Source organism: Pocillopora damicornis, chromosome 6 (genome assembly GCF_964200805.1).
Source record: "Pocillopora damicornis chromosome 6, jaPocDami1.2, whole genome shotgun sequence".
NCBI lineage: Eukaryota > Metazoa > Cnidaria > Anthozoa > Scleractinia > Pocilloporidae > Pocillopora > Pocillopora damicornis.
This window is the reverse complement of record NC_142675.1, coordinates 13,033,582-13,057,644: the sequence shown is the minus strand read 5'-3', so window position 1 is coordinate 13,057,644 and position 24,063 is coordinate 13,033,582. Positions and strand designations below refer to the sequence as shown.

At 38.1% G+C, this 24,063-nt stretch overlaps 2 protein-coding genes across 8 annotated transcripts; both read left to right on the top strand.

The window, feature by feature from the left end:
- The first annotated feature begins 434 nt into the window (after window positions 1-434).
- Window positions 435-17,656, top strand: LOC113685542 (uncharacterized). Of its 3 annotated transcripts, XM_089208937.1 has the most exons (25): window positions 521-665; window positions 2,102-2,371; window positions 3,325-3,390; window positions 3,683-4,054; window positions 5,269-5,469; window positions 6,118-7,173; window positions 7,377-7,448; window positions 7,713-7,937; window positions 8,609-8,767; window positions 9,743-9,796; window positions 10,112-10,165; window positions 10,459-10,527; window positions 10,813-11,037; window positions 11,222-11,380; window positions 12,317-12,370; window positions 12,682-13,094; window positions 13,257-13,419; window positions 13,741-13,800; window positions 13,923-14,123; window positions 14,278-14,439; window positions 14,685-14,744; window positions 14,871-15,095; window positions 15,337-15,510; window positions 15,899-16,129; window positions 16,425-17,656. In XM_089208937.1, the coding sequence occupies exons 1-25, from the start codon at window positions 587-589 to the stop codon at window positions 16,646-16,648; spliced, it is 5,028 nt and encodes a 1,675-aa protein (XP_089065063.1). In that variant the 5' UTR covers window positions 521-586; the 3' UTR covers window positions 16,649-17,656. The 3 variants fall into 3 exon arrangements, with proteins under 3 accessions (XP_089065066.1, XP_089065063.1, XP_089065064.1); XM_089208940.1 differs by lacking the exon at window positions 3,325-3,390 and having other exon boundaries at window positions 435-665; XM_089208938.1 differs by lacking the exon at window positions 9,743-9,796.
- A 920-nt stretch (window positions 17,657-18,576) lies between these two features.
- LOC113685523 (uncharacterized) lies at window positions 18,577-23,470 on the top strand. 5 transcript variants are annotated; one of them, XM_027203032.2, is made up of 7 exons: window positions 18,852-19,013; window positions 19,906-20,067; window positions 20,352-20,687; window positions 20,818-20,859; window positions 21,334-21,399; window positions 21,744-21,785; window positions 22,307-23,470. In XM_027203032.2, exons 1-6 carry the CDS (start codon window positions 18,854-18,856, stop codon window positions 21,758-21,760), a joined length of 783 nt encoding a protein of 260 aa, XP_027058833.2. In that variant the 5' UTR covers window positions 18,852-18,853; the 3' UTR covers window positions 21,761-21,785; window positions 22,307-23,470. The 5 variants fall into 5 exon arrangements, with proteins under 5 accessions (XP_089065236.1, XP_089065237.1, XP_027058833.2 ...); XM_089209110.1 differs by lacking the exon at window positions 18,852-19,013 and adding an exon at window positions 18,577-18,841 and having other exon boundaries at window positions 19,875-20,067; window positions 21,744-22,613; XM_089209111.1 differs by lacking the exon at window positions 18,852-19,013 and adding an exon at window positions 18,616-18,841 and having other exon boundaries at window positions 21,744-22,613.
- Window positions 23,471-24,063: the final 593 nt, after the last annotated feature.

Below are 24,063 nucleotides of genomic sequence, written 5' to 3'. Positions count from 1 at the left end.
TGTAATATATTTAAAAAGTTTTCATACAAAATCTTGCTGGTACCATGACTCCCACACTCATGAAAGCGTTGAAAAGACCAATGCAAACACCTGCTTTCTGGTAGTATATGGTACGACTCATTGACCATGGCAATATCAAACTTGCATCATTTCAAAACATTATTTTTGACTGACTGAAAATAAACCCATAACAGAGCTCATGCTTTAATTCTTATGTTGCACTCGTCCTCTGGTTGAAGCCGAGTTTCAAAGTCTAAACCATCTTTAATGCTTGCTCAGCACTGAAGCAAACAGCTCAGTCTTTCATAACGTTCTGAGACGTTTTAACAACTGAGAAAATGTCACGCTCTTTTAATATCAAGATAGTATGAAAAAAAAAAAAAAAAAAAAAAAAACGCCTCCACATAATACTGGCGTAAAAGGTTGTGGTATTCAGTTCTCTTTCATTACCTCCCATGGACAGACGATGTTGACGTAATATGACAGTTATTTATCAATAGTCTTTCGACATGAACAAACAGTTTTCCAATTTAAATTCTTTTGTGTACATTCACGTTTTCATTAGACATCACTTTCAAAACGCACCATGAATTTTCACTTTTATCTGCTTTCGATAATCGTATTTACGTCGATATCAAGAAAAAGTGACGGACTCTTCATGGAAGGTGAGTTTAAAGCATTTTAGGCAGACGGATACTTAGCACCAGGTAGGCAAAGTTGGTTACCTGTATTAATGTACATGGTTGGTTTGATTTCAAAATTACTCGCACGTCAAAGACTTTTCTACTTTGCAGCGAGCTTGCGAGTTTTCTTTTACCGTGTTGTATTTTATAGGTTTGATTTGTTTTCGAAGGTACCTTGACTTGAAAGACTCGTAAGCAATAAAATTTTTGGTAACAGTATCGTAATAACATGTACCTCGCGAATGCATTCAAGAAAATTTTAGAGAATCCTTAAGTCATGTTTATGATTATGATTGTTATTGTTTGGTATGTTTGTTATTGTAGTGGTTTTACCATATAGCAATGACATAGCCGTATTCTTGAGGGCAAGCCCTTAAAGTCCTATAAGCAAAGCCCTTGACTTATAACGGTTGTAAAAAATTAATTGTATAACTTGGCAAAAAAAAAAAAACGATAACCGGTTTTATCTTTGAGAATATCATAAGTTTATCTCTTTGATATTCATCTCACCGAAGTTAGTATTCATTGTAATCAGGTGATTTGGTTTTATCAACTGAATTGATAATGTAAACTGGCCACCTTAGAGAGTTTCTAAATCTGACGTTACGAGGGTTAGCCCTTTGTCAGAGCGAAGGAACGTCATCATTCGGTCACCTCAAACGAAGGGAAAACGCTCGAAAAGTCAGCTTTAGAAAGTCTTGATAGTGGCCAATTCAAATCAAATAATATAGTTATATTCTGCTCCCCCCCCCCCCCGTCACAGCACCACAGTTTCTTGAGAAACTTATCCACATTATTAATCATAATCACCGCCAACATTAAAGCACTCGCTGAAAATTGAGAAAAATAAACTTCCACGTTGATTTCTTTAGGATTCCGTCAATATAACAAGCAAGACACCCATTCTCGATCTTCAATGAAAATTGTCATCAGTGAGAACTGGGGCGTTATCAGGACAACTTGACAATAGCCCTTGCATAAGTTTGGCTCGCGAGATCCAAACTATCATTAGGACTAATTCAAAGAAAAAGAAAAATTTTTTTGCATTGACCCTTCAAGACATCCTGATCTGAAAAACGGATGCGATGTGTGATTGAAAATGGTCTGATTTAAAGCCTATCTGAATTTATGTCGATAGAAAGTATACAGTTTAGATACTGAAAGGAAAGGTATTTGTATTTCATTATTAATGAAAAATAAACTTACTTACAAACCATAGAATGAAAACAAACCCTATAACCGTGACTCTGCTGCGGTGCGTGCAGTATTTTAGTTTCTCGTTCACCCTACAACAGGAGTGCGCGTTTGCTCCTGTTGATGGTTTTCATCCCAAAATGTAAGTCTTTTAATGACAGAGCTATAAGCAAATGCTTGGGGTCTTGGGAATCTTACATAATAAATCCTATCTATCGTCGCAGAGCCACGGACTGAAATAGAATATCAGCCAATAGGGGAAGTCGAACGGAAAGAGATTAACGAGTCATCTGCATCAGAAGTATCCAACAACCCACTTCCAGCTGAGCCCGAGCATGCTCAAGTTGTCAGTACAGAGCACGTGACAAATATAGATCCATCTAAGACTTCCATGCCTGCATCAGCCTCTATTCAGCTTCCTGGGGTACCACCAGTGAGTGGTAGGCCCCCGGGTAACGAAAAGGAACCACTTCCCCCTCCTTCCGTTGAGCCAGGTGAGCCGTTTTTCAACGATTAAAATCAAGAGAATATAAAGAGGGATGCTTCCAGGCTCCACCCAAGTTTTTGATAAAATATATGTACACATGTAGTCTCACGAACAAAAGTCTGTTTTCTAAAGGTTTACTTCAATCTGATACGCGAAGGCAAAATAGTGGGGTATTGTGTAGAGATACGTTTTTCTGATGAAAACAACTTTTGAAGGGATTATTGAACAAGATTTCGCAATGAGACACCTTACATTATAGAAGACTGATGACACTACCTTCCACTTCCGTCTAAAACCAAAATTATCTCAAACGGAGACGACGTCTCCCAACCAACACTCTGTTTACCACCGATCATTTTCCCTTGATTAAGTGACTCGTAAATGTAGATTATGAACAAGAGCAGATCTCAACATCCCAGGCGTCAAAGCTCGCCAGTTTTCCAACACCCCATGTCAAAGCACATGATATAATTTGAGTCTGCGTATGTCACTGCTCATATGATTCATTAAATAAGTTTCACTAGTCCTAGTTAAAAATCACGATAAATTTCATCTATAACAGGGTGTTTTGATATTATCAACTCAGATGATACTACTAAATTACCCTGTTGTACTCTTCCACCGACGCAATACCGCAGTTTCTTTAGAAACTTGCCTCCTTTATTTTTTTATTTTTTTATTTCATATATACTTTTTCTAGCACTTTAATATGCGAAACTGCTAACACTCAGCAGCTGAAAGCTAGATAAAGACGTTTTGCCCATCAAGTAATCTAACAACCAATTTTTTTGGTCGGCTTTCTTACATTCTCACTTATATGATATATTGGTGACACAAAAACAAAAAAAACCTACCGATTATCATTAACTACTGGTCATACATGAAGAAACAGAAGTAACTGTCATGAATTGTGCTGACAAAAATAATATGAACCTAAGACTAAGAGAAATATTCCCATAGAGCCACCTGTGGTACAACAACCGCAACCTCCAGTCCCTTTGACGGCAGCATCGACATCGACCACTGGTAAGACCCCTATAGTGCTCCATTTGTTTACAATCGTTGAGAGCATTTACACTTATAGAATGAGTCTACCTCATAACCCATTACAGACATTGGGTCTTAATTTGTTAGTGAGCACTACGATCGTCAAAGCATATTGAATGTTGCCCTTATTTGTGTCGTTAGATGATATGAAAATTGTAACGTTGTTACAATGTACTAGACAAGATAACAAGAGACATTAAATTAATTGTACATTATTCAAATCATCATCTTAGACTCTTGCTCTTACCTCTTTACCTCTTTTTCATTGCAGCTGGGTGCCATAAAGTGATGGACTTAGGAATCCTTTTGGACTCCTCTCATTACATCTCTCCGTCGTTTTGGGAAGAAGAGAAGTCAATTGTTGTGACTCTTATGGATAACCTTGACATAACTCTTCTTGGAACACATATGAGTGTAATGACACTTAGTTCAGAGGTGGAATTTCCGATCCCATTCAATGGATACAGGGACAAGGTTGATCTAAAGAGGAAAATAGCAGAGTTGCCTTATAATTACCACTCTGGATTGTCTCGGGTAGATCTTGGATTGAGTGTAGTCAAGGAGCGAATGTTTGATCCTCGGGTTGGAGTTAGGGCCAAAGTGCCAAGGGCTCTTTTGATGTTTACCAACGGACTAACAGACGGTGCGAAAACACTCATTATTACATTAATTTATTTGAAGTTTAAGAAGGATTGTGTCTTTGTTTGGTTCAATTCTTTTTTGGTGTCGTGGTCAGACAAAAGTAAATAACATGATGGATCAGGTTCAAATACATGCATAAATAACTGGATGTTCAGTTGAGGGGATCACTCATTCAGAGGGAAATTATCTTGCCTTCATAATTATTTTATTTCAACCCTTTGACATATAGTCCCTACCTCCCCCAGCAGATTTGGGAGTGGAATCACTGATCATTCACTATACTTTTGAACACTCTAATTGGAAACTGACCCTGGATACTTTCAAATCATTCCTTTATCCATTTATTTATTTACTATCTATTCAGTTATAGAGTCATTCACCGTTTTCAAGTTCCTTCAGTTTGCACAGAATTTTCTTTGAAGAATTACATTCGGCGATGAAGTACTGGCATAACATCTACTCATATCCACGCTTGTACAGCATAATTGGTGTTAATCAAAGAGGAAAAAAATCATATTTTATTTTTCCCACAAAAATATGGTCATCAAGGAGGCCGATGAGGGGGACACTAACGGGGACACTAACGGGGACACTAACGGGGACACTAACGGGGACACTAACGGGGACACTAACGGGGACACTAACGGGGACCTTTCCCTACACAAATATCTGTCCATTATATCCACCAAACCCGATAATTAATCAAAGGGGGTCTTGAGGTTCCTTTAAACTGTTGTAATTGAAAAGAATAAAAATATGATACATGTAACAACTTAATTACGGTTGAGTTAAAACAGGTACTTTAGGGTAAAATGGCTAGTATCGTCATGAGACACCTTGTGCAACAAAAACGGTCCAAAAGAATTACATCACTAACTACATTTAGAAATGTAATATCGCTAACCTATGCGTATACGTATCTCTCCTTGGGAAAATATTTTTAGAAAAACGATCCCTCGACAGACATGAAATGTTAAAGAAATCTTTAAGAAACCCATCCTTAAATCATATCGAAAAGAGTAATACCCGTTAGACATATTAATAAAGCCTTCGCCACAAAGCTTAATGCTTTGCCTAAAAATTTTTCTTTGAGTTTGAAACCAAAGTTAGTATTCTTTATAATCCCAGTAACATAACTTTGTCGGGGACAAAACTCTAACATAACTCCATGGGAACTTGTAACTTACTATTGGAAAAACTCTGACCTCATTTCAGGATCACAAAGTGCAAAGATTCTTCAAGCTGTCGATGATCTCAAAGTTGCTCAAATAAAAGTCATATACGTTAAATTGGGAAATGTAACAAATCAAGATTTCTTAACGACTGCAAGAAAGAATTCTTTGGTGTTCAGCGAGAATGACATTGATGGGCTTTCAGGGGCGTTACTGGATACATGTGTTGAAATCTGCAGCAGTGGTATGTAAGGAGATTGTTTGGTTGCTTTAAGCTATTTTTCTTTTAGCCCAGAAAGTATGAACGAAACTGCCTGACTGATATAAAGCAGGGTTTGTGTTGAGATGAAAAAAATTGTTCATTGTCCATTACACTCACCGATTTCCCTCGGTTTCAAGGTTAAACGAATATGAATTTTCAAAACTTGTAGGCTAAAAAAAAGTTATGTTTAAACGAAACAGAGCAGAATCGAAAAAGGTAGATTTTCCGCCATTGGAGGTTATTATGCTTCTGCATGCGAGATAAGCCAAAATTCACCTATTTGCAAATTAATATTTCAAGGTTAAGACGTCACTTCTCAATCTCAATCTAGCTTTATGAATACAACTGGGCTGCAACATAGTCTGCTGATGCGCCAAACGTGTATTAAACTTCCCTTAACCGTTCTCCACGGGTGAAAGATGGACAAAATCGAGAGTATTAAATGGCTCTTCCTATAGAATTTCCTCGACAACTTTTTAATTATGATATAGTGAAATGCTGGCGTTTTAGTTTTTCTAAGATGCTCTTTAGCTGCGCAAATAAAACAATTCTCAAATTCGATAAATTAAACTAAATTGTAACCTTTTTTTCTGACATATTTTTTAAATGTTTGGTGATATTTTCTTCAAGAAAAGAGTACAAAACTAGTTACATTAGCAGCATCAGTACCACCCCTTGCACCTACACCTTCTCCTTGGCCTGCCACTCAACCTGCACCAGCTCCCTATCCTGCACCCATACAGCAGCCTCCTGTCCAATGTCCAATTCCAGGGTGCAGCTTTCCATTGGTTTGTGTCCAAGCTTCGATTTATGCGACTTGTGTTCCTCCTCCTAATCCATCAGCATCCACCAACAATTCATGTTCCACACCTGGCCCATGCCTAACAACAGTTACCAAGACAGCGACTGACACAAAAACTTTAGTATCAACCAGCACTAAAACAGAGACAAGTACAGCGATTGCTACCATAACTAACACGAAGATAACAACAAACACAGCACTGACCACACAGACTCACACACAGACAGATGTTGTCACCGCAACTTCAACCTTGACCACTACAAATACACAAGTAGCCATCAGCACCCATCACACCACAGAAACAAGCACAGCTGTAACAACAAGTCACCTGCCAGTAACCAGCACGAAGACTCTGACAGCTACAAGTACAAGGATAGTAAACACTACTGACACTCATACTCTAACTACTACAGATGTGATAAGAACAACAGCGACAAGTACAAACATTGTGACGAGAACTGCAAACAAAACTAACACACACACCTTGACAACAACTGAAACAGACACAGTGACTAGCACGGGAATTACAACAAGCACTTTACTTACCACAGCCACTGCAACAAACACAGTTAATACCACTCATCTTGCGACAGAAACATTAACTGAAACTCTTGCCACAGTAGCAACCCAAACTTCAACTTCAACGTATAATGCAACAAATGTTATTACTGCTACAACAACATCTACAGCCACAGCCACCAGTACTGCTGTTTTGACGGCAACAAGCACTGCTAAGACAACGGAAACACTGACGGCAACTAGTACAGCAATTTTGACCCAAACTTTGACCAATACTCACAACCAAACTTTAACACAAACTAAAACACTTACGGCAACCTCCACCAGAGTAGTAACCACTTGTAGCGCTAACTGCACCAAAATGGGTAAGTCAGTATTACATTTAACTAAGACATTTTTGATGAAAGAATGCTTATTTCACATATTTAAAGAGGGACGCCAACAAGGTCTCAAAAAACAGTTTGTGCCTGTTGCGTGTTTTCTGTGTGAGTAGATTGTATGTTCTTCAATCATGTCCTATGGACTGAATTCTTTGGACTCTAATTTTGTTGTCTATAACGTTTTTCAGAACCAACACCCAGTCTCCCAGGCAGCACACCTACAGTGTCCTCCTCAGTGACACCAAACCCAGCAACTCCAGGTACTGGTTTAACTACTTACTTACTTTTGGAAGCTAAACGTTTTACTGAAGATATAGAATTCAATGTAATTTTGGGAATAAACATATAATTTAAACAATATTACCTGCGTGTAACCGCTGATCCGTCAATTTAAGTAACGCTTATGACTTTCCAACAGTTACCCACAGCTGAAATTTTTCCCAGTCGCCTTTTATTTAAGTTATCATGGCTCTTAGTGCTTTTGATTGTGTAAAATAATCTGTACTTTTATTTTTTTTTCTCAGGCTGCACAGTAAATTACACCAAGTTAGGTTGTTTCAAAGATGACAGAAAGAAACCCCGCCCATTACCAGAGCTGCTTTTCACTGATCGCGACTCACGTAGCAAGGTCTTCAGCGGAAAGACCATAGATTGGAACAATTGGAACACGTATATGACTGATCTGGTTTGCCGATGCGCTGAGGCAGCTAAAGCAAAGAAGTACAACTATTTCAGCCTTCAGTACTTTGGTAACTAACCAATCGTAAAACTCAAGAAGTTTGTCATTAGCGACTTATCTGTGTCCTTTGTAAACCCAGAACAGTCAGAGTTCTTCATTATGAATTTGTTTTGTAGTTCCATGCATCAGAACCGTAGGCATTTCGCTCTTGGCAATACGTAACAGGTCTCTCAATTTTTCAGGCTACGTAATCCGCCATACCAACTTAAATGTTTTAGTCATCAACGAGTTGTGAACTCAGTTAAATGTGATCGAGTCAGTAAACAAGACACCATTTACCTACTTAATTCATGAGAACTGCAACCTGATGACCCATTCGAACGTGTGCGTGCATAAATTCCGACTCGGGATGTGGACTCATTGTCATGGTGGGATGAACAATTTGTTCTGAAAAAAAAAGATACTTTCACTCCAAAGATGGGATTCAACAACAAATTCACCTCACACCTGACCACTGGTTCTAGAAACAAACCCGGGCCCTAATAAAGGAAGCCAACTTTGTCATCCCTATAATAGAAATAATTTGAGTAAAACATAGAAGTTATCCATAAAAATTAGTTTCCTCATATGATTTAGAATATCTGTCAACATAATGAAAAACACATCGGCTCGCTGTATTTAAATGAACTTCAAGGAATAAAATACGTGAGGCTTACTACTGTTCATCTCCAATCTATCCAGGCGAGTGTTGGTCTGGACCGGAAGCTGGAGAGACATATAACCGGGCTGGAAGTTCTGATCAGTGTGTCACCAAAGGTTACGAAAAGTGTGATCCCAGCGACAAAGAAGAGTGTGTCGGCGATAAGAACGTCAATTTTGTTTATGGAATCGATGTTACAGGTACTTGAGTAAAATTTACAGCTTGTCATATATCGATACGGTGCCGGCATAATAGAATATATCATGTTCCAAAACACTTCTGCTACTCTGTGCTTTGTCTTCTTCAGAAATCACTTTTAGCCTCAGGAATTTCAAATTTGTTTATGCTCGAGCATATGCATGCTTTTTGTTAAAAGCTCGAGCTTTTCTTTATATTTAGTTATTTGTTACAAAGATCGATTGTGATCAAGTGGATTAAATTCCCTGTTTTTTACATCAAATAAAAATTTCACTTCGTCGACATTTATGCATCTATAATTGTAATGGAACCGAATAGAATCCATTGCGATCTGCAGTCATACGAGTGATTGTAAAATTGAACGAACGCTTGGCGGGAGCCCGATTTGTCAAGTAAGAGTATGATTACATTCTGAATTTGACAATTACACTAATTAACTATGACCATTTCAAGTTCCGAAAGAAACAAATACAGTTATCTGAGAAAATGTCTCCGATATAGGCAATGTCTTCCGATATAGGCAATGTATAAAGTAAAAAATTATTCCATTTTGGAAATTCCCTGGTTTTGTTGGGTAAGTGGTTGTTGCTATGGTTATTGTAATCAATTCTGTGATTGGCGAGTTTAGCTGAGTGGACTTAATATGGGTGGCTGCTTTAACTGCCGATTACAAAAGTCCGATCAAAGCCAACTGTCCGAGTTCATTGTCTGATTAAAACTCTACAGAATAACTGGTGAAAAATATAGCAGCTAGTGCACTAATCATATTTGAGGAAATTGTAATAGATCTACATTGACACGAAATTTGCCCCTCGACCGACCAAAATTCCAAAGTCATTTTAGCACGGGTCTGCTATGAAATAAAGGCTTGTTAAGGTTGATGGAGAATTGAAGCGTCTAACCTTGTCACCTTGTGTTTTAATAAGTTGTCTTAACACTCCTTTGCATTTTATTGCGGCATATGATTTGCTCCACAGTACCCGTGACCACTCCACCTCGGACTGCCTCTCCCGCCCCACCGGTGACATTAGGTACGTATGAATTACATCCTTCAGGCAGTATCCAAACATTTTCATCAAAAGGAAAACAGGAAAAAATGAGCGATAACCAACTGATGACCGATAATCTTCATCTTTTTATTCTCATCAGCTATAACGCAATAAGCATTTGAATATGATTTCAACAAAAATATAATTACAATCGGTGGCCTCCGTTTTCGATTCCATCTCCTTGAGTGCAAAAATGTATTTTAGTTATGAAGAAGCACAGTAGTAGAAGGAGTGGTCACGACAAAAGGAGCATTTCTACCTAATGTGTATCATATATATGCCATTCTTGTTCCACAGTAACTGTGTCCACACCGACACAGCCTCCTTCTCCAACATCAGAAGTCAAACCCGGTAAGTCAAGAGTCACAATTCTATAACTCTACAGCTAACACCAAGCAAGATAGCTACAGTGAAAGCCTTCTAAAGTACAACTTCTGCCTAGATCATGAATAGTAAATGTATCGAATTACTTACAACCGCAAACAACATCTCAACAACAGTTTGTGCTTGCTGTGGGTTTTTTTTGTGCGAGTAGAATGTGCTTGGCTTTCTAATCATCTTTCCAATCGACTGGCGTATTTGGAATTTAATTTCGTTATCTGCGACATAATGAAAGTGAAAACTCTTACTTCATTTTTTTCCAGAACCAACACCTAGTCGCCCAGCCACACCTACAGTGTCCTCCTCAGTGACCCCAAACCCAGCAACTCCGGGTACTGGTTTAACTTTTGACTTGTCTGTAGGAGCTAAAAGTTTAATTAGACATTTGAAAATCTACTCAGTTTTGCAATAATGGCTCTTCTTTTGAGGAGCATGATTTAAAAAATATTAAGCCTATGTTTTCCTTCGTGTTTGTATCCTGCAGATGACCACTGATCCATTAATTCTATGGTTTCCTGAAGCTGAAATTTTTGCCCAGTTGCCTTTTATTCTAGTTATCATGGCTCTCAATGCTTTTGATTATCTAAACAAACCTGTCCTTGTTCTTCTCTTTGCAGGCTGCTCAGTGAATTACACCAAGTTAGGTTGTTTCAAAGATGACAGAAAGAAACCCCGCCCATTACCAGAGCTACTTTCCACTGATCGCGACTCACGTAGCAAGGTCTTCAGCGGAAAGACCATAGACTGGAACAATTGGGACACATATATGATTGGTTTAGTTTGCCGATGCGCTGAGGCAGCCAAAGCAAAGAAGTACAACTATTTCAGCCTTCAACACTTTGGTAACTATCCAATTATTAAATTATAGGAAGTGAAGTGTGAATACAGTTAAAACCCACATATAAGAACCTAGTTATTTCAATTTGGCCCCCATAGGTTCTTATAGAATTGCTGTTTACTATGAAATTAGGCTACCTAGGTATGAAATATACGAGGTTTCTTACTGTCCATCTCAATTCTATCCAGGCGAGTGTTGGTCTGGACCGGAAGCTGGAGAGACATATAACCGGGCTGGAAGTTCTGATCAGTGTGTCACCAAAGGTTACAAAGAATGCGATCCCAACGACAAAGAAGAGTGTGTCGGAGATAAGAACGTCAATTTTGTTTATGGAATCGATGTTACAGGTACTCGAGTAAAGTTTCATTAGCCAGTGTAAAGTATTGACACGAAGCCATTATACTAACAGTATTGACTAGTATAAATTACTTCTTATCCTTTATGACGAAGTTTCTCGAGAATTAAACACTTTTATCCTTAGAACTTTCAAATTTGTAAAGAACAATGGTTCTTACGTTCGAGCTTAAAAGTATCATGATAAAACGCTAGCTTTTTTCATATTGCAGTGTTGATTTCAACATTTGATTTAATAATCGTTAATGAACAAATGAACCAAATACTCTGTGCGTTACTCAATAATAACTCAACCCGTCGGCAATGTTGCATTTCACAGGAAATTTACCCTTCAGCCACCCAAAATTAAAGGCTTGTTAATATTGGCTGCACAATTATCGCGTCTAACCTTGTTTCTAAGGAAGTTCGTGTTTTCAACCTGTTTCATTGGCACATCTTCAAAGTGGTACAGGTGAACTCAGACTCCCTCTCCTAACCCAGGTGTAACATCACGTGTGACATCTCGTGTGACATTAGGTGTGACATCACGTGTGACATCTCGTGTAACATCACGTGTGACATTAGGTGTGACATCACGTGTGACATTACGTGTGACATCTCGTGTGACATCTCGTGTGACATTAAGTGTATTGAGTCTCTTCCTTTCAGCAGCATCCAACATTTTCATTAAAAGATAAACGGGAGAAACTGATGCGATAACTAACTGATAACTGATAATCTCAACTGTTTTTTTCATCAGCAATAATGTAAAAGCATTTGAAATAGGAATTCAACAATAATTATAATTTATCAATTATCTGTGTTCGATTCCAACTTCTTGAACAGTGTTCTCTAGTTATGAAGCCCTACAATACCAGCAGGAGTGGTGAAAGTTAAAAGAACATTTTCGTTTGATGTACATCATAATTATGTTATTTCTTGTTCTACAGGAACAGTGACCACTCCCACAAAGCCTCCTACGCCAACACCACCAGCAGAACCCTGTAAGTCAGGATCACTATTGATATCCTCTCTCTCTCTCTAACTTCATTGATCCGTAAAAACAAGTGAGGTAACCTCAGTGAAAACTGTATATTGTATAAATGTTGAACCCGCATCATGAATAGTGACTGCATCAAATGACTGATGACTAGACAATACTATGTCAAATGCTACCAGCTTAATCAAAACCAAAAAACCTACCTGAGAGGCAGCTTTCATTTTGAAATGTGATCCTTTTCCAATAAAGCAGCTTGGTTTATGTTGTCGCTGGCTCAGCTTAAAATAGCCATTTACTTGGTTTTCTCTCCATCAGCATGTGATCAAGCCTTGGATATCGGGGTCGTCATTGATTCGTCAGATAGCATAACATTGGAGGATTACAACCTTTGTTTGAAGTTTGTCGCCGATTTAGCCAAGCGTTTTAAAGTATCTGAACAGGAGACTCATTTCGGTGCTATAGTATTCAGTACAACACCTCAGCTTCAATTCAGTTTCGCAGACAAAGAATTTTACAAACTTAAACGCCTTAGAAAGAAGATAACGAGCTTCCCTTATTTAGCAGAAGGAACTAGAACAGACTTGGCCCTTATGCTTGCTGACCTGGAGCTGTTTTCCGAGCAGGGAGGGGACCGGCTCGATAAGCCTGATGTTTTGATTGTTATTACTGATGGAAGAACCCACCCTGTGTTAAGCAAACCGTACCCAGAGGTTTTACAACCACTTCAGGTAAATAATCCAGTCTTCTGCAACACCTTTAAGGGAGTTTTCCTATGATTTTAACGCCATTAGTGTAACGAAAACGTGTGCCATCATATGTTCCGTGGTGTGTCAGTCAGAAGAATACATAAGGAAATTTTAGCTTCAAGAATGTTTCCTTTTACCCGATAGGCTAAGAATGTTAGAGCCATAGCTGTTGGTGTCGGAAAGGATGCGGATAGTAAAGAGTTAACAGCCATAGCCATGAATGATAAGAATCACGTGTTGAAGGTCGATCAGTACAAGGATCTAGTTAAAATTCTTGACATTATTTTAAAAGAATCGTGCCACAAAGGTAAGTTTGGCCCAAACCGATCATGTTGCGTTATGGTGTTTGATATTCTCTCTTTGGGATGAAGGAGATTCACGGGTATCGTGAAGAATGTTAGCAGGAGTGACGAGGAGAAAGCCTACCTTGTGATATATTAGTGAGTCCAAATCTCGCACTCGACATATTTGGTACCAAGCTCTATGGATTTCGCATATTCCATGTTTGCACCTTTTTCCTACCACAGAAAAAAAGCACTTTCTTAATTCCATTTTGATCTTGGATGTGCTTTAAACTTGGCTTAAATAAGAATTGATATAATATGAGGATTTTTGTTATTACCCACAGCCACACCTCCTACCGCCATTACAACACCTCCTCCGTCCCCTGCGATGGCTGCTAACCTTCGTAAGTTGTATAAGACGGATAACCATCTGCTTTGTAAGCAAACTTATGCATTACTTATGATCTAGTATTAGTCAAATATAATACAATTGACCAAAAAAGTTCCGTGTTTCCTTTTCTTCCAGGTAAATGTAACATCGAGTACCAAAAGCTTGGCTGCTTCGTCGATAAGCAGCCTAAGACTAGCACACTTGCTCTACCTGAAAAGATGTTGAAGGAAGTCGTCAACTGGGATCAGTGGAATGTTTGGCTTCCAGATTTTGTGTGCAGATGCGCCAATTTAGTTTATGAGAACAACTATAATGTGTTTGGGATTCACCTTTTCGGTATGTTCACCCGTTTCCTCTTTAAAACCATTAAATCTGACCAAAATCTCTAGTAATCTTATGGCTTTAGACATTATCACGGCCACAGCAAAAAGTAATGAAAAAAAAAAAAGAAAAGCCATTTGACTCTCTTAAACCTGTGGTAACTTTCTAGGAGAGTGCTGGTCCGGTGTCAAGGCTGGTGATACTTATAATATGTATGGTACAGCAGAGGAATGTTTAGACACCAACCAACAGCAGTGTGGCGTTCAATCAGTCAGAGAGTGCTCAGGAGACCAGAATTCCAACTTCGTCTATCGCATCATCATCTCCCAAGGTTGGTTTTGGTAGAAATTCTGAATTGTTTCCGGTGGGCTTCGAGTGATTTTTTTTTAGCACCGTCGTTTGTTATCGTTATAAGAAGAGATTCCTTCTCAGTGCTTCATGATTACCCGACACAATTCTATTGTTCTATTGTCGTTTTGGCGGTTCACGGTATTTTACTCTTTGCAAGCCGGTCTAACATTGCCAACTTCCAAAAGTAGAATGCAAAGACTAAGCTCATCCTTGTTTTCTCAACAGGGGCACAAGTAGAACCCTCTCCTGTTCCTGAAACAGCAAAAAAGAGACATGGATTGAAGGGTAAGATTTTTTGTCCCTTTTATTGATATCAACTCAAATGTGAAAAAAAGAATCTAAAAAATTTCGTTACGGGGTGTAAACCCATAATAAAGAGCTAAAAGGAGATGCAATATTTTTTTGTTACAGAGAACTGTCTGGTGGACTTCATCAAGAGAGGTTGTGTTAACGACTTGCAAAGTCGGAGGCCTTTGCCGCAATTGATGTTCACAGATCTTGACATTAACAACGCTAAGTTCAGCGGTTTCCCAGTGGACTGGGGAAGCTGGAATAGTTATATGGATGATGTTGTTTGTCGGTGTGCCGAGATTTCGCGATCAAAAGGTTTTGATTATTTTGGACTGGGAAATTTTGGTGAGTCTCTGTAATGTAACGACGCGTCCTTGTAGCTGGCTTGACTGAGGCAGAGTTAAGCGTGGACGAGTAATTGTATTAAGGTTCTATTTCTCATTTATCATGATTGTGAGTGGCACCATGTTAAATATCATCAAGTTATTGTCATTTCAAGTCATTACTTGTTCAGATCTTTACTGCCTCATTTGGAGTCAATTCAATTTTCTTTGTCTTTTAAATTCTATTTACATTAATGTGACAGGTGAATGTTGGTCAGGGAAAGGTGCTCAAAAGACATATGACAAAGAAAACACTTCTCCATTCTGCATTACAAAAGAATTTGCTGAATGTAATGCAGAAGATGAACATGTTTGCAGTGGAAACAAAACTACTGCGTTTATCTACAGTGTGAAAGAGAATCACAACCCCAAGAAAGGTATTCATGGAAACATACACGAGATTGAGTGATGAGTCATTAGTCACATTCTGTTTACTAATTTTCTGCATCCTAAAGTACTGATGAAAGAAATGTTATTTTCACCTGCGGATGATATTCAAGAAATACTCCTCGAGGGTAGGCTGCATTTAAAGAAAATTGCAGAAAGAAACCCGTAACAATTTATACTCGGACGGAATTTGACCGCAACTTGCTCTTGCCTCTTCCTCTGCATTAGGTATTACTTTGTGGCTCATGGCCTTAATATAAAAATTTTGAAATAGAGAATATCCTCCTCGATAACGTAACTAAATTTTTAGCAAATGTTTTCTTGTTAACCTTATCTCTAAAATCCGTCCTCAGTGTTTTGGAATTTTTTGTTTTTTAGAGAAGGATTGCTTCACCCAATTTCAAAATGTCGGGTGTTACGAAGACAAGCAAATCAGTCCTCGTCCAATACCAGAACTTATTTTTACCGATATGGATATTAATTCACCAAAATACAGCGGCAAAAAAGTGCAGCTGGGGGAATTGGACACCTATATTGACGACGTTCTCTGCCGGTGCGCTGAACGTTCCCAGAAGCTTGGTTACGAGTACTTTGGAGTGCAGAATCACGGTGAAGAATTTTATCTTGGTGTTAAATTTATAACGATGATTTTGGTGACGGTAAACGTCGGTCTTACACAGGTTGTTGATTATTCATCTCACTTTCAGCGAATAATCTTTGCGAACCGATAGCATGTTTTAGCGTAATTTTGCAAAATCTCTTTTGAGCAACTATATTTTCTTCCCGTTAATTCTGATTTAAACAACAAAAGTAATTTCCTTGTAAACTGATTTGTCTCGGTTTTTGATATTTAAGAGGAATCAGAAAGTGGAAGGATTATTATGGAACGTTATATTTTTTGTAGGTGAGTGTTTTTCCGGAAACAATGTTGAGCAAAGCTACAGCAAGGATGGTTCATCAAAGCAATGTATCACAAGAGACTTCCAGCAGTGCCCAGAAATAAAACCTAGCAGTAAAGAGACTCAGCAAGACTGTATCGGAGTGCAAGGCTCTAACTATGTTTACCGCATCAGAAATTTGGCGAAAGAAAGCAAAATGGACGCTGAGAAGTTGCATCTAGGAAAGTGACATGACTTTCGATTACGTAGTAGCGGACTCCAAGAATATTGTGATATCTGCTAAAGTTCCAGTCCAATTATTTATCGAATCGTTTGTTCAGAAGAACTCAAATCGATATTTCTGGTCATTTGTAGTCTGCGCAAATTTCCTATTAGCCTTCTGTATATTCAGTGCTTAACGAAACGAAAGTTTCTCGTTTCAATTAACTAAGAGTCAAAATACCTCCCACCGAATGGCACGCTTAAATGAACTTATGTCGGATTTTGACAAATTTTTATCACGCGTCTTTCAACACGCTGTGAACTAGGTATAATGAGGACCATTTTCGACCCATAGTTCACGGAATTTACCTGAACTATCAATATAAAGTTTTTGTCGGCACGGAGTGTCGAGTGCTCGCAACGATCACTATGCACCACATCGAAATTCACTCAAAATTGATTTTCTACAACTCTAAAATCACCAGACAGGTGCGCAGCTGAGCAGAACTGGTAACATTGAATAACATCTTTTCCCCTATTTATTGGTCAGGGAAATTCCATTTAAATGTGAGATTCATAATCGTGATTTGTTACAAATGTTTTAAACCGGAAATTGCAGAATCAAGTTCTTGTGTACGTCATTCTGTTTAGAGTAATTCTTTTTTAGACCTTCACAGATTGAAAAATGAAAAACATTTTTCATTGTCTCCTTGGATAACCAGTCAGGGGGGACTCCCAGTTTCTAGGGGTAGAAGTACCATAGCTGCTATTACCGTCGGTCATGCGTGTGCCACAGTGCCAGGGCTCAAAACTGCAACGCAAATATAGTCTCGTCGGACTTTAAAAGGGAACTATACTCCTTCAAGAGAGGATAGAGAGACTCTTTATAATGTAAAACGTAGAACTTCCGGGTGACCGCCGGAAAAAGGAGAAGGGTGTCTGCAAATGTCATTATCATAAACCATTCTGAATCGATCGAGATGATTGCCATGAAGGGTTCAGATGTACAAAAAATTACAATAAATTTACATAATTAAGCGTATTACTGTGAAACGACTCTTTCACTGACTCTGATGTAAATAATTGTATACTTACCGTACCAAATGACCAAACGAACCAAAAAGTTTGTGTTTTTTCCAGACACTAAACTGCACGATTTTCATGGGCAGTTTAATCGTTTAACCTCTCTGGGTTTTCCTTCAAATTGTGTTTGAATCGAGTTTTGAAAAAATGCTGCAAACATCAATTGTTTTTTATTTCACCTCTATGGTGCTTTTCAGTAATTTGTGAAATTTGATTTGTCGCCTGTCTCACAATTGTCTTTTCACAGACATAGAAATATCAGCCAATTTCTTTAAGTTCATAGGAACTTGACTTTTTTTTTAAAGAGCTCTCAGAAGCCCACTGATGGCTTGACCATTGACCATTAACCCTTTAACTCCCAAGATCTCATTAGTAATTCTCCTTACTGTCTGCCATACAGTTCTTGTGATATTAGTTTGGAGAATTTGGAATTGGATTAACTTATAATCCCCTAACTGACATTTTTCTTTTATTCTCATCACTTGTCTGCTTGGTATTATATTGATATTGTAAGGAGAAATTCTGTCTTGGTCACTCATGGGAGTTAAAGGGTTAAGAGAAAATGAAACAATCCCTTTGTTAGAAAAGAGTCGCGGTTTATAAGTCACCCGCCTGACTTATGAGCATACTTAAATAGGCTCAATTACTGCTAACTAAACCAATAATTCAACTAATAGAAAACTGCAAACAAGATTTTCCTACCTATCACTGTTCAAAGTCCTCTCGGCCCATCTAAAAACTGTTTGGAACAAATAGCATCAGCATGTCTAGACGCAAGTCCATGATGTAATAAACTAAAAGCAAAATCTCATGTTTCAATCATTACATTGGCTCTGATCGACTCAGCAAGCAGGTGAATCAAGGCATGTGGTTAAATCATGGAAATTTGTGTGGGTGGAACTGGTCAAATCCGGTCTACCAGCATTCTTGGCGATTGGCAACAGTTGGCAATAAATGCGAGTGAATGAAAAGAATATTGCAAACAAAGACAAGCAGCGCGTAAGGATCATACCAAACAACATAATAATTTTGTCTTTTTTCTTAATTGGCCTCGTTATGAACGATAGAAACCGAATAGACATGCAAGAATTCTGACGTCATGAGATCAATTGGCGTTAAATGGAAAGACTCTCCCCTGGTGAGCTAATTAATGGTTATTTGTTACCTGCAGGAATCTTTACCAAAATCCTTAAGGGAACACAACTTTTCGATTTATAGCATGGAGAAAATTTTCTACTTTATCCATGTTGCTTGCCTTCTTTCATCTCTTCTGTGGAACGTCAAGGGCGCGTATTATTTAAAACCGACAGGTAAGTGTAGGAAAACATTCCCGGTCGAGGCAACAGGACTAAATAACCAGAAAGATGGCAACAAACATGAGTAAACATGACTGGTGACCCGTTAAAATAAGGATGAACCATTCTAGATTGTTGTTTTGTACCCTGCGTTCGATCGAAAGAATCTCTTTAGGGAAATCGAAAGCAAGTTTTACTGCACTGCGGATATTAATTCATCAGCATACATCACGTTTTTCACCTCGCGTGCACTGTTATCCCCGTTTGCTTGTTTACCCGCTTCAGCCAATGAATACGTTGAAAAATCACAGTATTTACATCGAAGGGGAACACACTGATGAGCTTAATAGCTTATTGTTTACTTTTTTTTAGGGAACCTCCTTAAAATGATACATTTATTTATTCAAGATTCTTTTTCTTTACATTTCGGAGATGAAAAAAATGACCTGTAATACCACTGGTAACTGTCTCGTCATTTTAAATAACAATATGTTATGGTTTACATCAAGAGATCTTTTGCTCGCACTCATTTTTATAACGTTCGCTTGTAGAGGCAACCAGACAAAGTTGAAATCTGTGAAACCTGGAAGTACAAACACATCGGACACATGACAAGATCATAACAAGATCAACATAATTCGGGGCCACTGTAGAATAGAATTAAAATCTTTAACAGTGTTAACCGTAGGTTTTCAAAGAAAGAGCTAAACGGAACTGTCTCTTGTGCATTCCTAGTCCCGCATTATTCTTCATAAGTCAATTTGCCTTAACAAATGAGCTCAGATCTTTCGAGATGCAGATACCTTGGTATTTCCCTCGGTTTGTAAACTGTCTGAGCGAATCTGATGAACACGATCATATTGCTTTTCCTTTCAGCGTCATAACGTGACAATTTCTTTGATTGAAGGTCGATTTGAGATTACAGAGATACCCTTACCATCGTCAGTTATTGAACAAATAAACGGAACCAACGTGTCAGTCACACCCAACCCAGGCCAAATAAATGCCACTGGTGTTCGTATCGTTACAGTGACAAGAATTTCAAATACATCTCAAGTACCAAAACCAGGTAAATTTGTCACATGAGGCCACAAAGTGCCTCTAAGTATTTCTGTTTTGATTGCTCGTCGTAGAAAAAAAAACTCCTAACCCATGTACTAGTTTCGTTCAATTAAACGAACAGACTTAAATACTGTCATTAACAAGGACACTTCCAACTATTAAGTGTAAATCAACAATAAAGTTCTACTCTTCTGAAAACCTTGCAAATAGATAGATGAAAAATCCTCCCTTCCGTTGTTCAGTTCAGGAATGTTAACATAACGGCATACTCATGCATACTTTATTTTTCAGCTGGATCACAGCAACCATGCCCAACTACACCCGTGTGTTCTTGTCCATGTCAAAAACCTCCAATGAGTGGTAAACCACCGAGTCTTCAACCCCTTCCCCCCAAAAATGATAGCATTAACACTTGGTGCACCTCAGTGTGTATTTGCCTTTGTATCGGTGGTTCTCCTGTGCCCATCCAGCCTCCCACTGAATCTACAAGTAAAGCGAACGTGGCTACTCTTAACCTGGTGGTCACCAGTCCCTTGTCAAACCGGATAACTACAGCAGTACCTTCCAGCACTCCAACGATCATAAATAAGTCCAGATCAACCTCCATTACCTGCCCTGAAACTGCAGGTACCTGCATATGCCTGTCTGTTTCTGTTTTTACGATTCTTCCGTCAAATATGTTTTTCTTGAAATGTTTCCCTTTTGCTGAATCAGTTCCTGATCATTTTACTGACAGTTTTTTCTCCTTCGTTCTCAGTTTGTTCCACTTCCGAAACTAACCTAAGCTCGTCCAGAACAAGTAAGAACCTTTAGCTCGATATTTTTCATAGCTTCTTGTATGAAGGCAAACCTGTGTTTCCTTCATGGTCATTCACTGTTAAATAATAGACACATCACGTTAAAGTAAACAAGACTGCTTTGATTAGTTCAAATGTGTGACTCTAGTTATGTACTCGATTGTCTTAAATACTAATGACCCTGAAGACCAATGTACTAGTTTGGCTTGACGAAAATATCTTCAAAACATCTGAAATGTTTGCAAGAAGTGATGAACAACGTATCTTGAAGGAGAAGCTAAGTTTTAAATGATACGACAAATTAAAAACTACAACTCCGGCATACGTTTTTGCTTATCGAGAAAAGGGATGAAATGTATGGTTCTGTGATAAATAAATTTAACCGGTAACCTCAGGGTTATGTACTCCAACTCTTCGTGCAAGCTTTATCTCCAACTTTAACAGACGTTGATTTTCGAAAAAATCCTCTCTTACAGGTCAAAGTAGACTCAGTGTGACACTCAGTCCAACCCTCACACAACCGATGCTCCCTGTTCAGAAAGGTAAATCTTCCAATTAACAAAATATATGTAGGAGTAAATCTATATATTAGCATGTACTGAGAATTTGTCATGGTTCATTCGGTTCGACAAACAAGTTTTTCATTTGCAGGCTTGAATGCCACCTCGGCCCTCCTGAATGAAACTCTAGCGTATGGCTTCACATCCGACTGGGTTTTTTTATAATCCATATTTGACATAATTATCATGCATCTCCGTGAAATTCTTTTTTCTATTGAGGTCACCTTTTGATTTTCATTGCACGGGGAACAAATCCTATCAATGGTCAATCCAGGTGATATCTCATGCTATATTTATATTGTCTAACATTTAGACTGTCCTTACAGGCTCCCAAGAAAACTAAAAGTCACCAATGTGCTCCTTAACAGGTGTGGTATGATTCTACTGATTAACAATAAGGCAGCAGCTTGGTCTTAAAGCGACCCATTGTGAGAGACGTCATTGGGTTGTTGCATAATGGGTAACATTCGACTTTTTTCTTTCAATTGCTAGCAGACATTTAGAACCCTCCAAACAGCCCCTCAGGTGTATTAGCGGTCTTGACTTAAGTTCCCGCATGGAAATTCTCGGCTAAGGTCAAGGCAAAGCTCCGACCAAATTTTATCTAAATCTTGATTGCGCTTGCAATAATCTTGCGCTTATGTTCACTTATTTATTCATCTATCAATGTTTTTGCCGTCTGAAACATGTCGGCAGTAGCAAGCGTATCGCATGCTGTGGTGCATAGATCCCATCTTGAGGGTAAATAGAAACCACCATGATTAAAGGAATAAAACAAACGGTCAATGACTGGCTGAACACAGGTTTTAAGATTCAGTTGGTACTTGTAACATACACTAATAATTAACACTTTACTTCCAAATGTATAAATCTCTAAGGTCTTTTGTAGTTGATGAAACCAAGGTTATGGAGGCAGATGATAGAGACAAGATGCTTTTTTCAAGCTGTAAAATAATTTAGTTTTCCTATCGATTACCAATTCAAGGATAAATACTTAAAATGAGACGCTATAATTGTAAAAAAGGTGCATCACACTAGCAGAAACATACTGTTAATTAATTTTCACTGGTATCCAAAGGCACTCAGTGTAAGTTTTTATCATTGTATGATATGTTAAGGTGTTTAATTAAACGTGCATTTGGGAAGGAAGTACATGTACGCTAAAAAAAGTGAATAAAAAATAACAGAACTGAGAATCCTAACTTGTATTAAACAACGTAGCATACTTGTATATTTAAGTATCTATGGTAAGTCAAAACAGTGGACATACAGGTAATCGTTCAAGGAAGGTATCATGTGAGTGCATGTTCATGAAATTTCATTGCTCCAACCGAGAGGAATATATCTGCACTTTGGATGAGTTTTCAAGACTTTAATCTATACCGCCTGGAAGCAGATAATAGAGTTTACATTACATAAAGCTTCAAAAAGGTTTTTTGACCGAATTATGAATAAAACAGTGCTGAATGTAAAAAATTCTGTCAACAGAGAAAAATTTCTTTCAACACTACCTTTAAGTACGGGCCATACTTTGAAATTTAAACATATCATAGATGTTGACATCTAAATCCTCACGAATATCAGTGTGGCTCATATCTCGAAAACCAGTTTATTCTGTTTCGTTTCCCAGTACTTTAATCGATAAAATTTCAGTACTCTCGAAAGTGAACACCGGAAACAAAAAGTACTTTTTTGGACCAGGAGACGAAAAGCGGGTCCCAGCAGACAATCTTACTTGCATTCCTTAACATGATCAGAAACCCTATTAACGTAGGACATTACCGGCATAAATGTAACGAAACACCTTAGTCTGCATGGGGATATGTTTGCGCATAATATTCGTGCATTATTTTTGAGCATAATGTGATACTTTATTTTATTTACGTTTTGTCGAATTATTCAAATTTGTGTGAAGAAAATTATTTTGATAAGATAAAGCCATTTAAATAATTATTATTATATCTATTTTATCGATATCACTTAGCTATTTGTTATGTATTTGTAGATCTCTCTCGACTTGCTGAGTGAATATCAATAAAGTTACCGTTGTCCCTTACGAACTGGTTAAAACTCAACGCAATAGGCTTGTTTCAACTTTTGACCGTTTTTTTCAGTTTGCACGTATTAAAACGCGCTTTTCAAGTTCGTTTATTCAGTCGCTGGTATCATCTAACGTTCATGGCTTAGACGTGAAATGATAGTCGATTTTCTGGTCGAGTTTTGTCGCATGCTACCGAAAATATGCCTCTACCACGTAGTGGCATTTATCGTATAAGTACCACAATAACTGAGCCAGCAATAACTTCAGTGAGAGATTTTGCCGCTAACCCTCGGTGGAGATCAAGTAACCACACGCTGACTGGAAATTTAAATGTCAAAATAACTCTTCTATCAGCCAAAAATTAATAATAGTATCAACGGGGAAAGAAAAAAAAAACGTGGTAAAAAAATCAAGGTTTCATTCTGGGGTAATCTAATTTCTTTCGACGTCCTTATTTGTGCCCGAGCACCAAATTGAAAAGCTGGATTTATTACAAAATTCCTCCTGTTTCTTTAAATTCTCTTGCGATAGATACATGTATTTTGCTCATTTTACAAAGTAAGTAATGGTCGGGAAAATTTAAGTGGCTCAGGGGTCGTGTAATT

Bases quoted from the DNA above. Each gene is read 5' to 3' on its own strand.
- LOC113685523 (XM_027203032.2), top strand. From the start codon at position 18,854: ATGGTTATTTGTTACCTGCAGGAATCTTTACCAAAATCCTTAAGGGAA. The intron at 19,014-19,905 runs GTAAGTGTAGGA...CTTTGATTGAAG, and splicing joins GTATTATTTAAAACCGACAG to GTCGATTTGAGATTACAGAG. The intron at 20,860-21,333 runs GTAAGAACCTTT...CCTCTCTTACAG, and splicing joins CCTAAGCTCGTCCAGAACAA to GTCAAAGTAGACTCAGTGTG.
- LOC113685542 (XM_089208937.1), top strand. From the start codon at position 587: ATGAATTTTCACTTTTATCTGCTTTCGATAATCGTATTTACGTCGATA. The intron at 3,391-3,682 runs GTAAGACCCCTA...TTTTCATTGCAG, and splicing joins AGCATCGACATCGACCACTG to CTGGGTGCCATAAAGTGATG. The intron at 11,038-11,221 runs GTAACTATCCAA...AATTCTATCCAG, and splicing joins TTTCAGCCTTCAACACTTTG to GCGAGTGTTGGTCTGGACCG.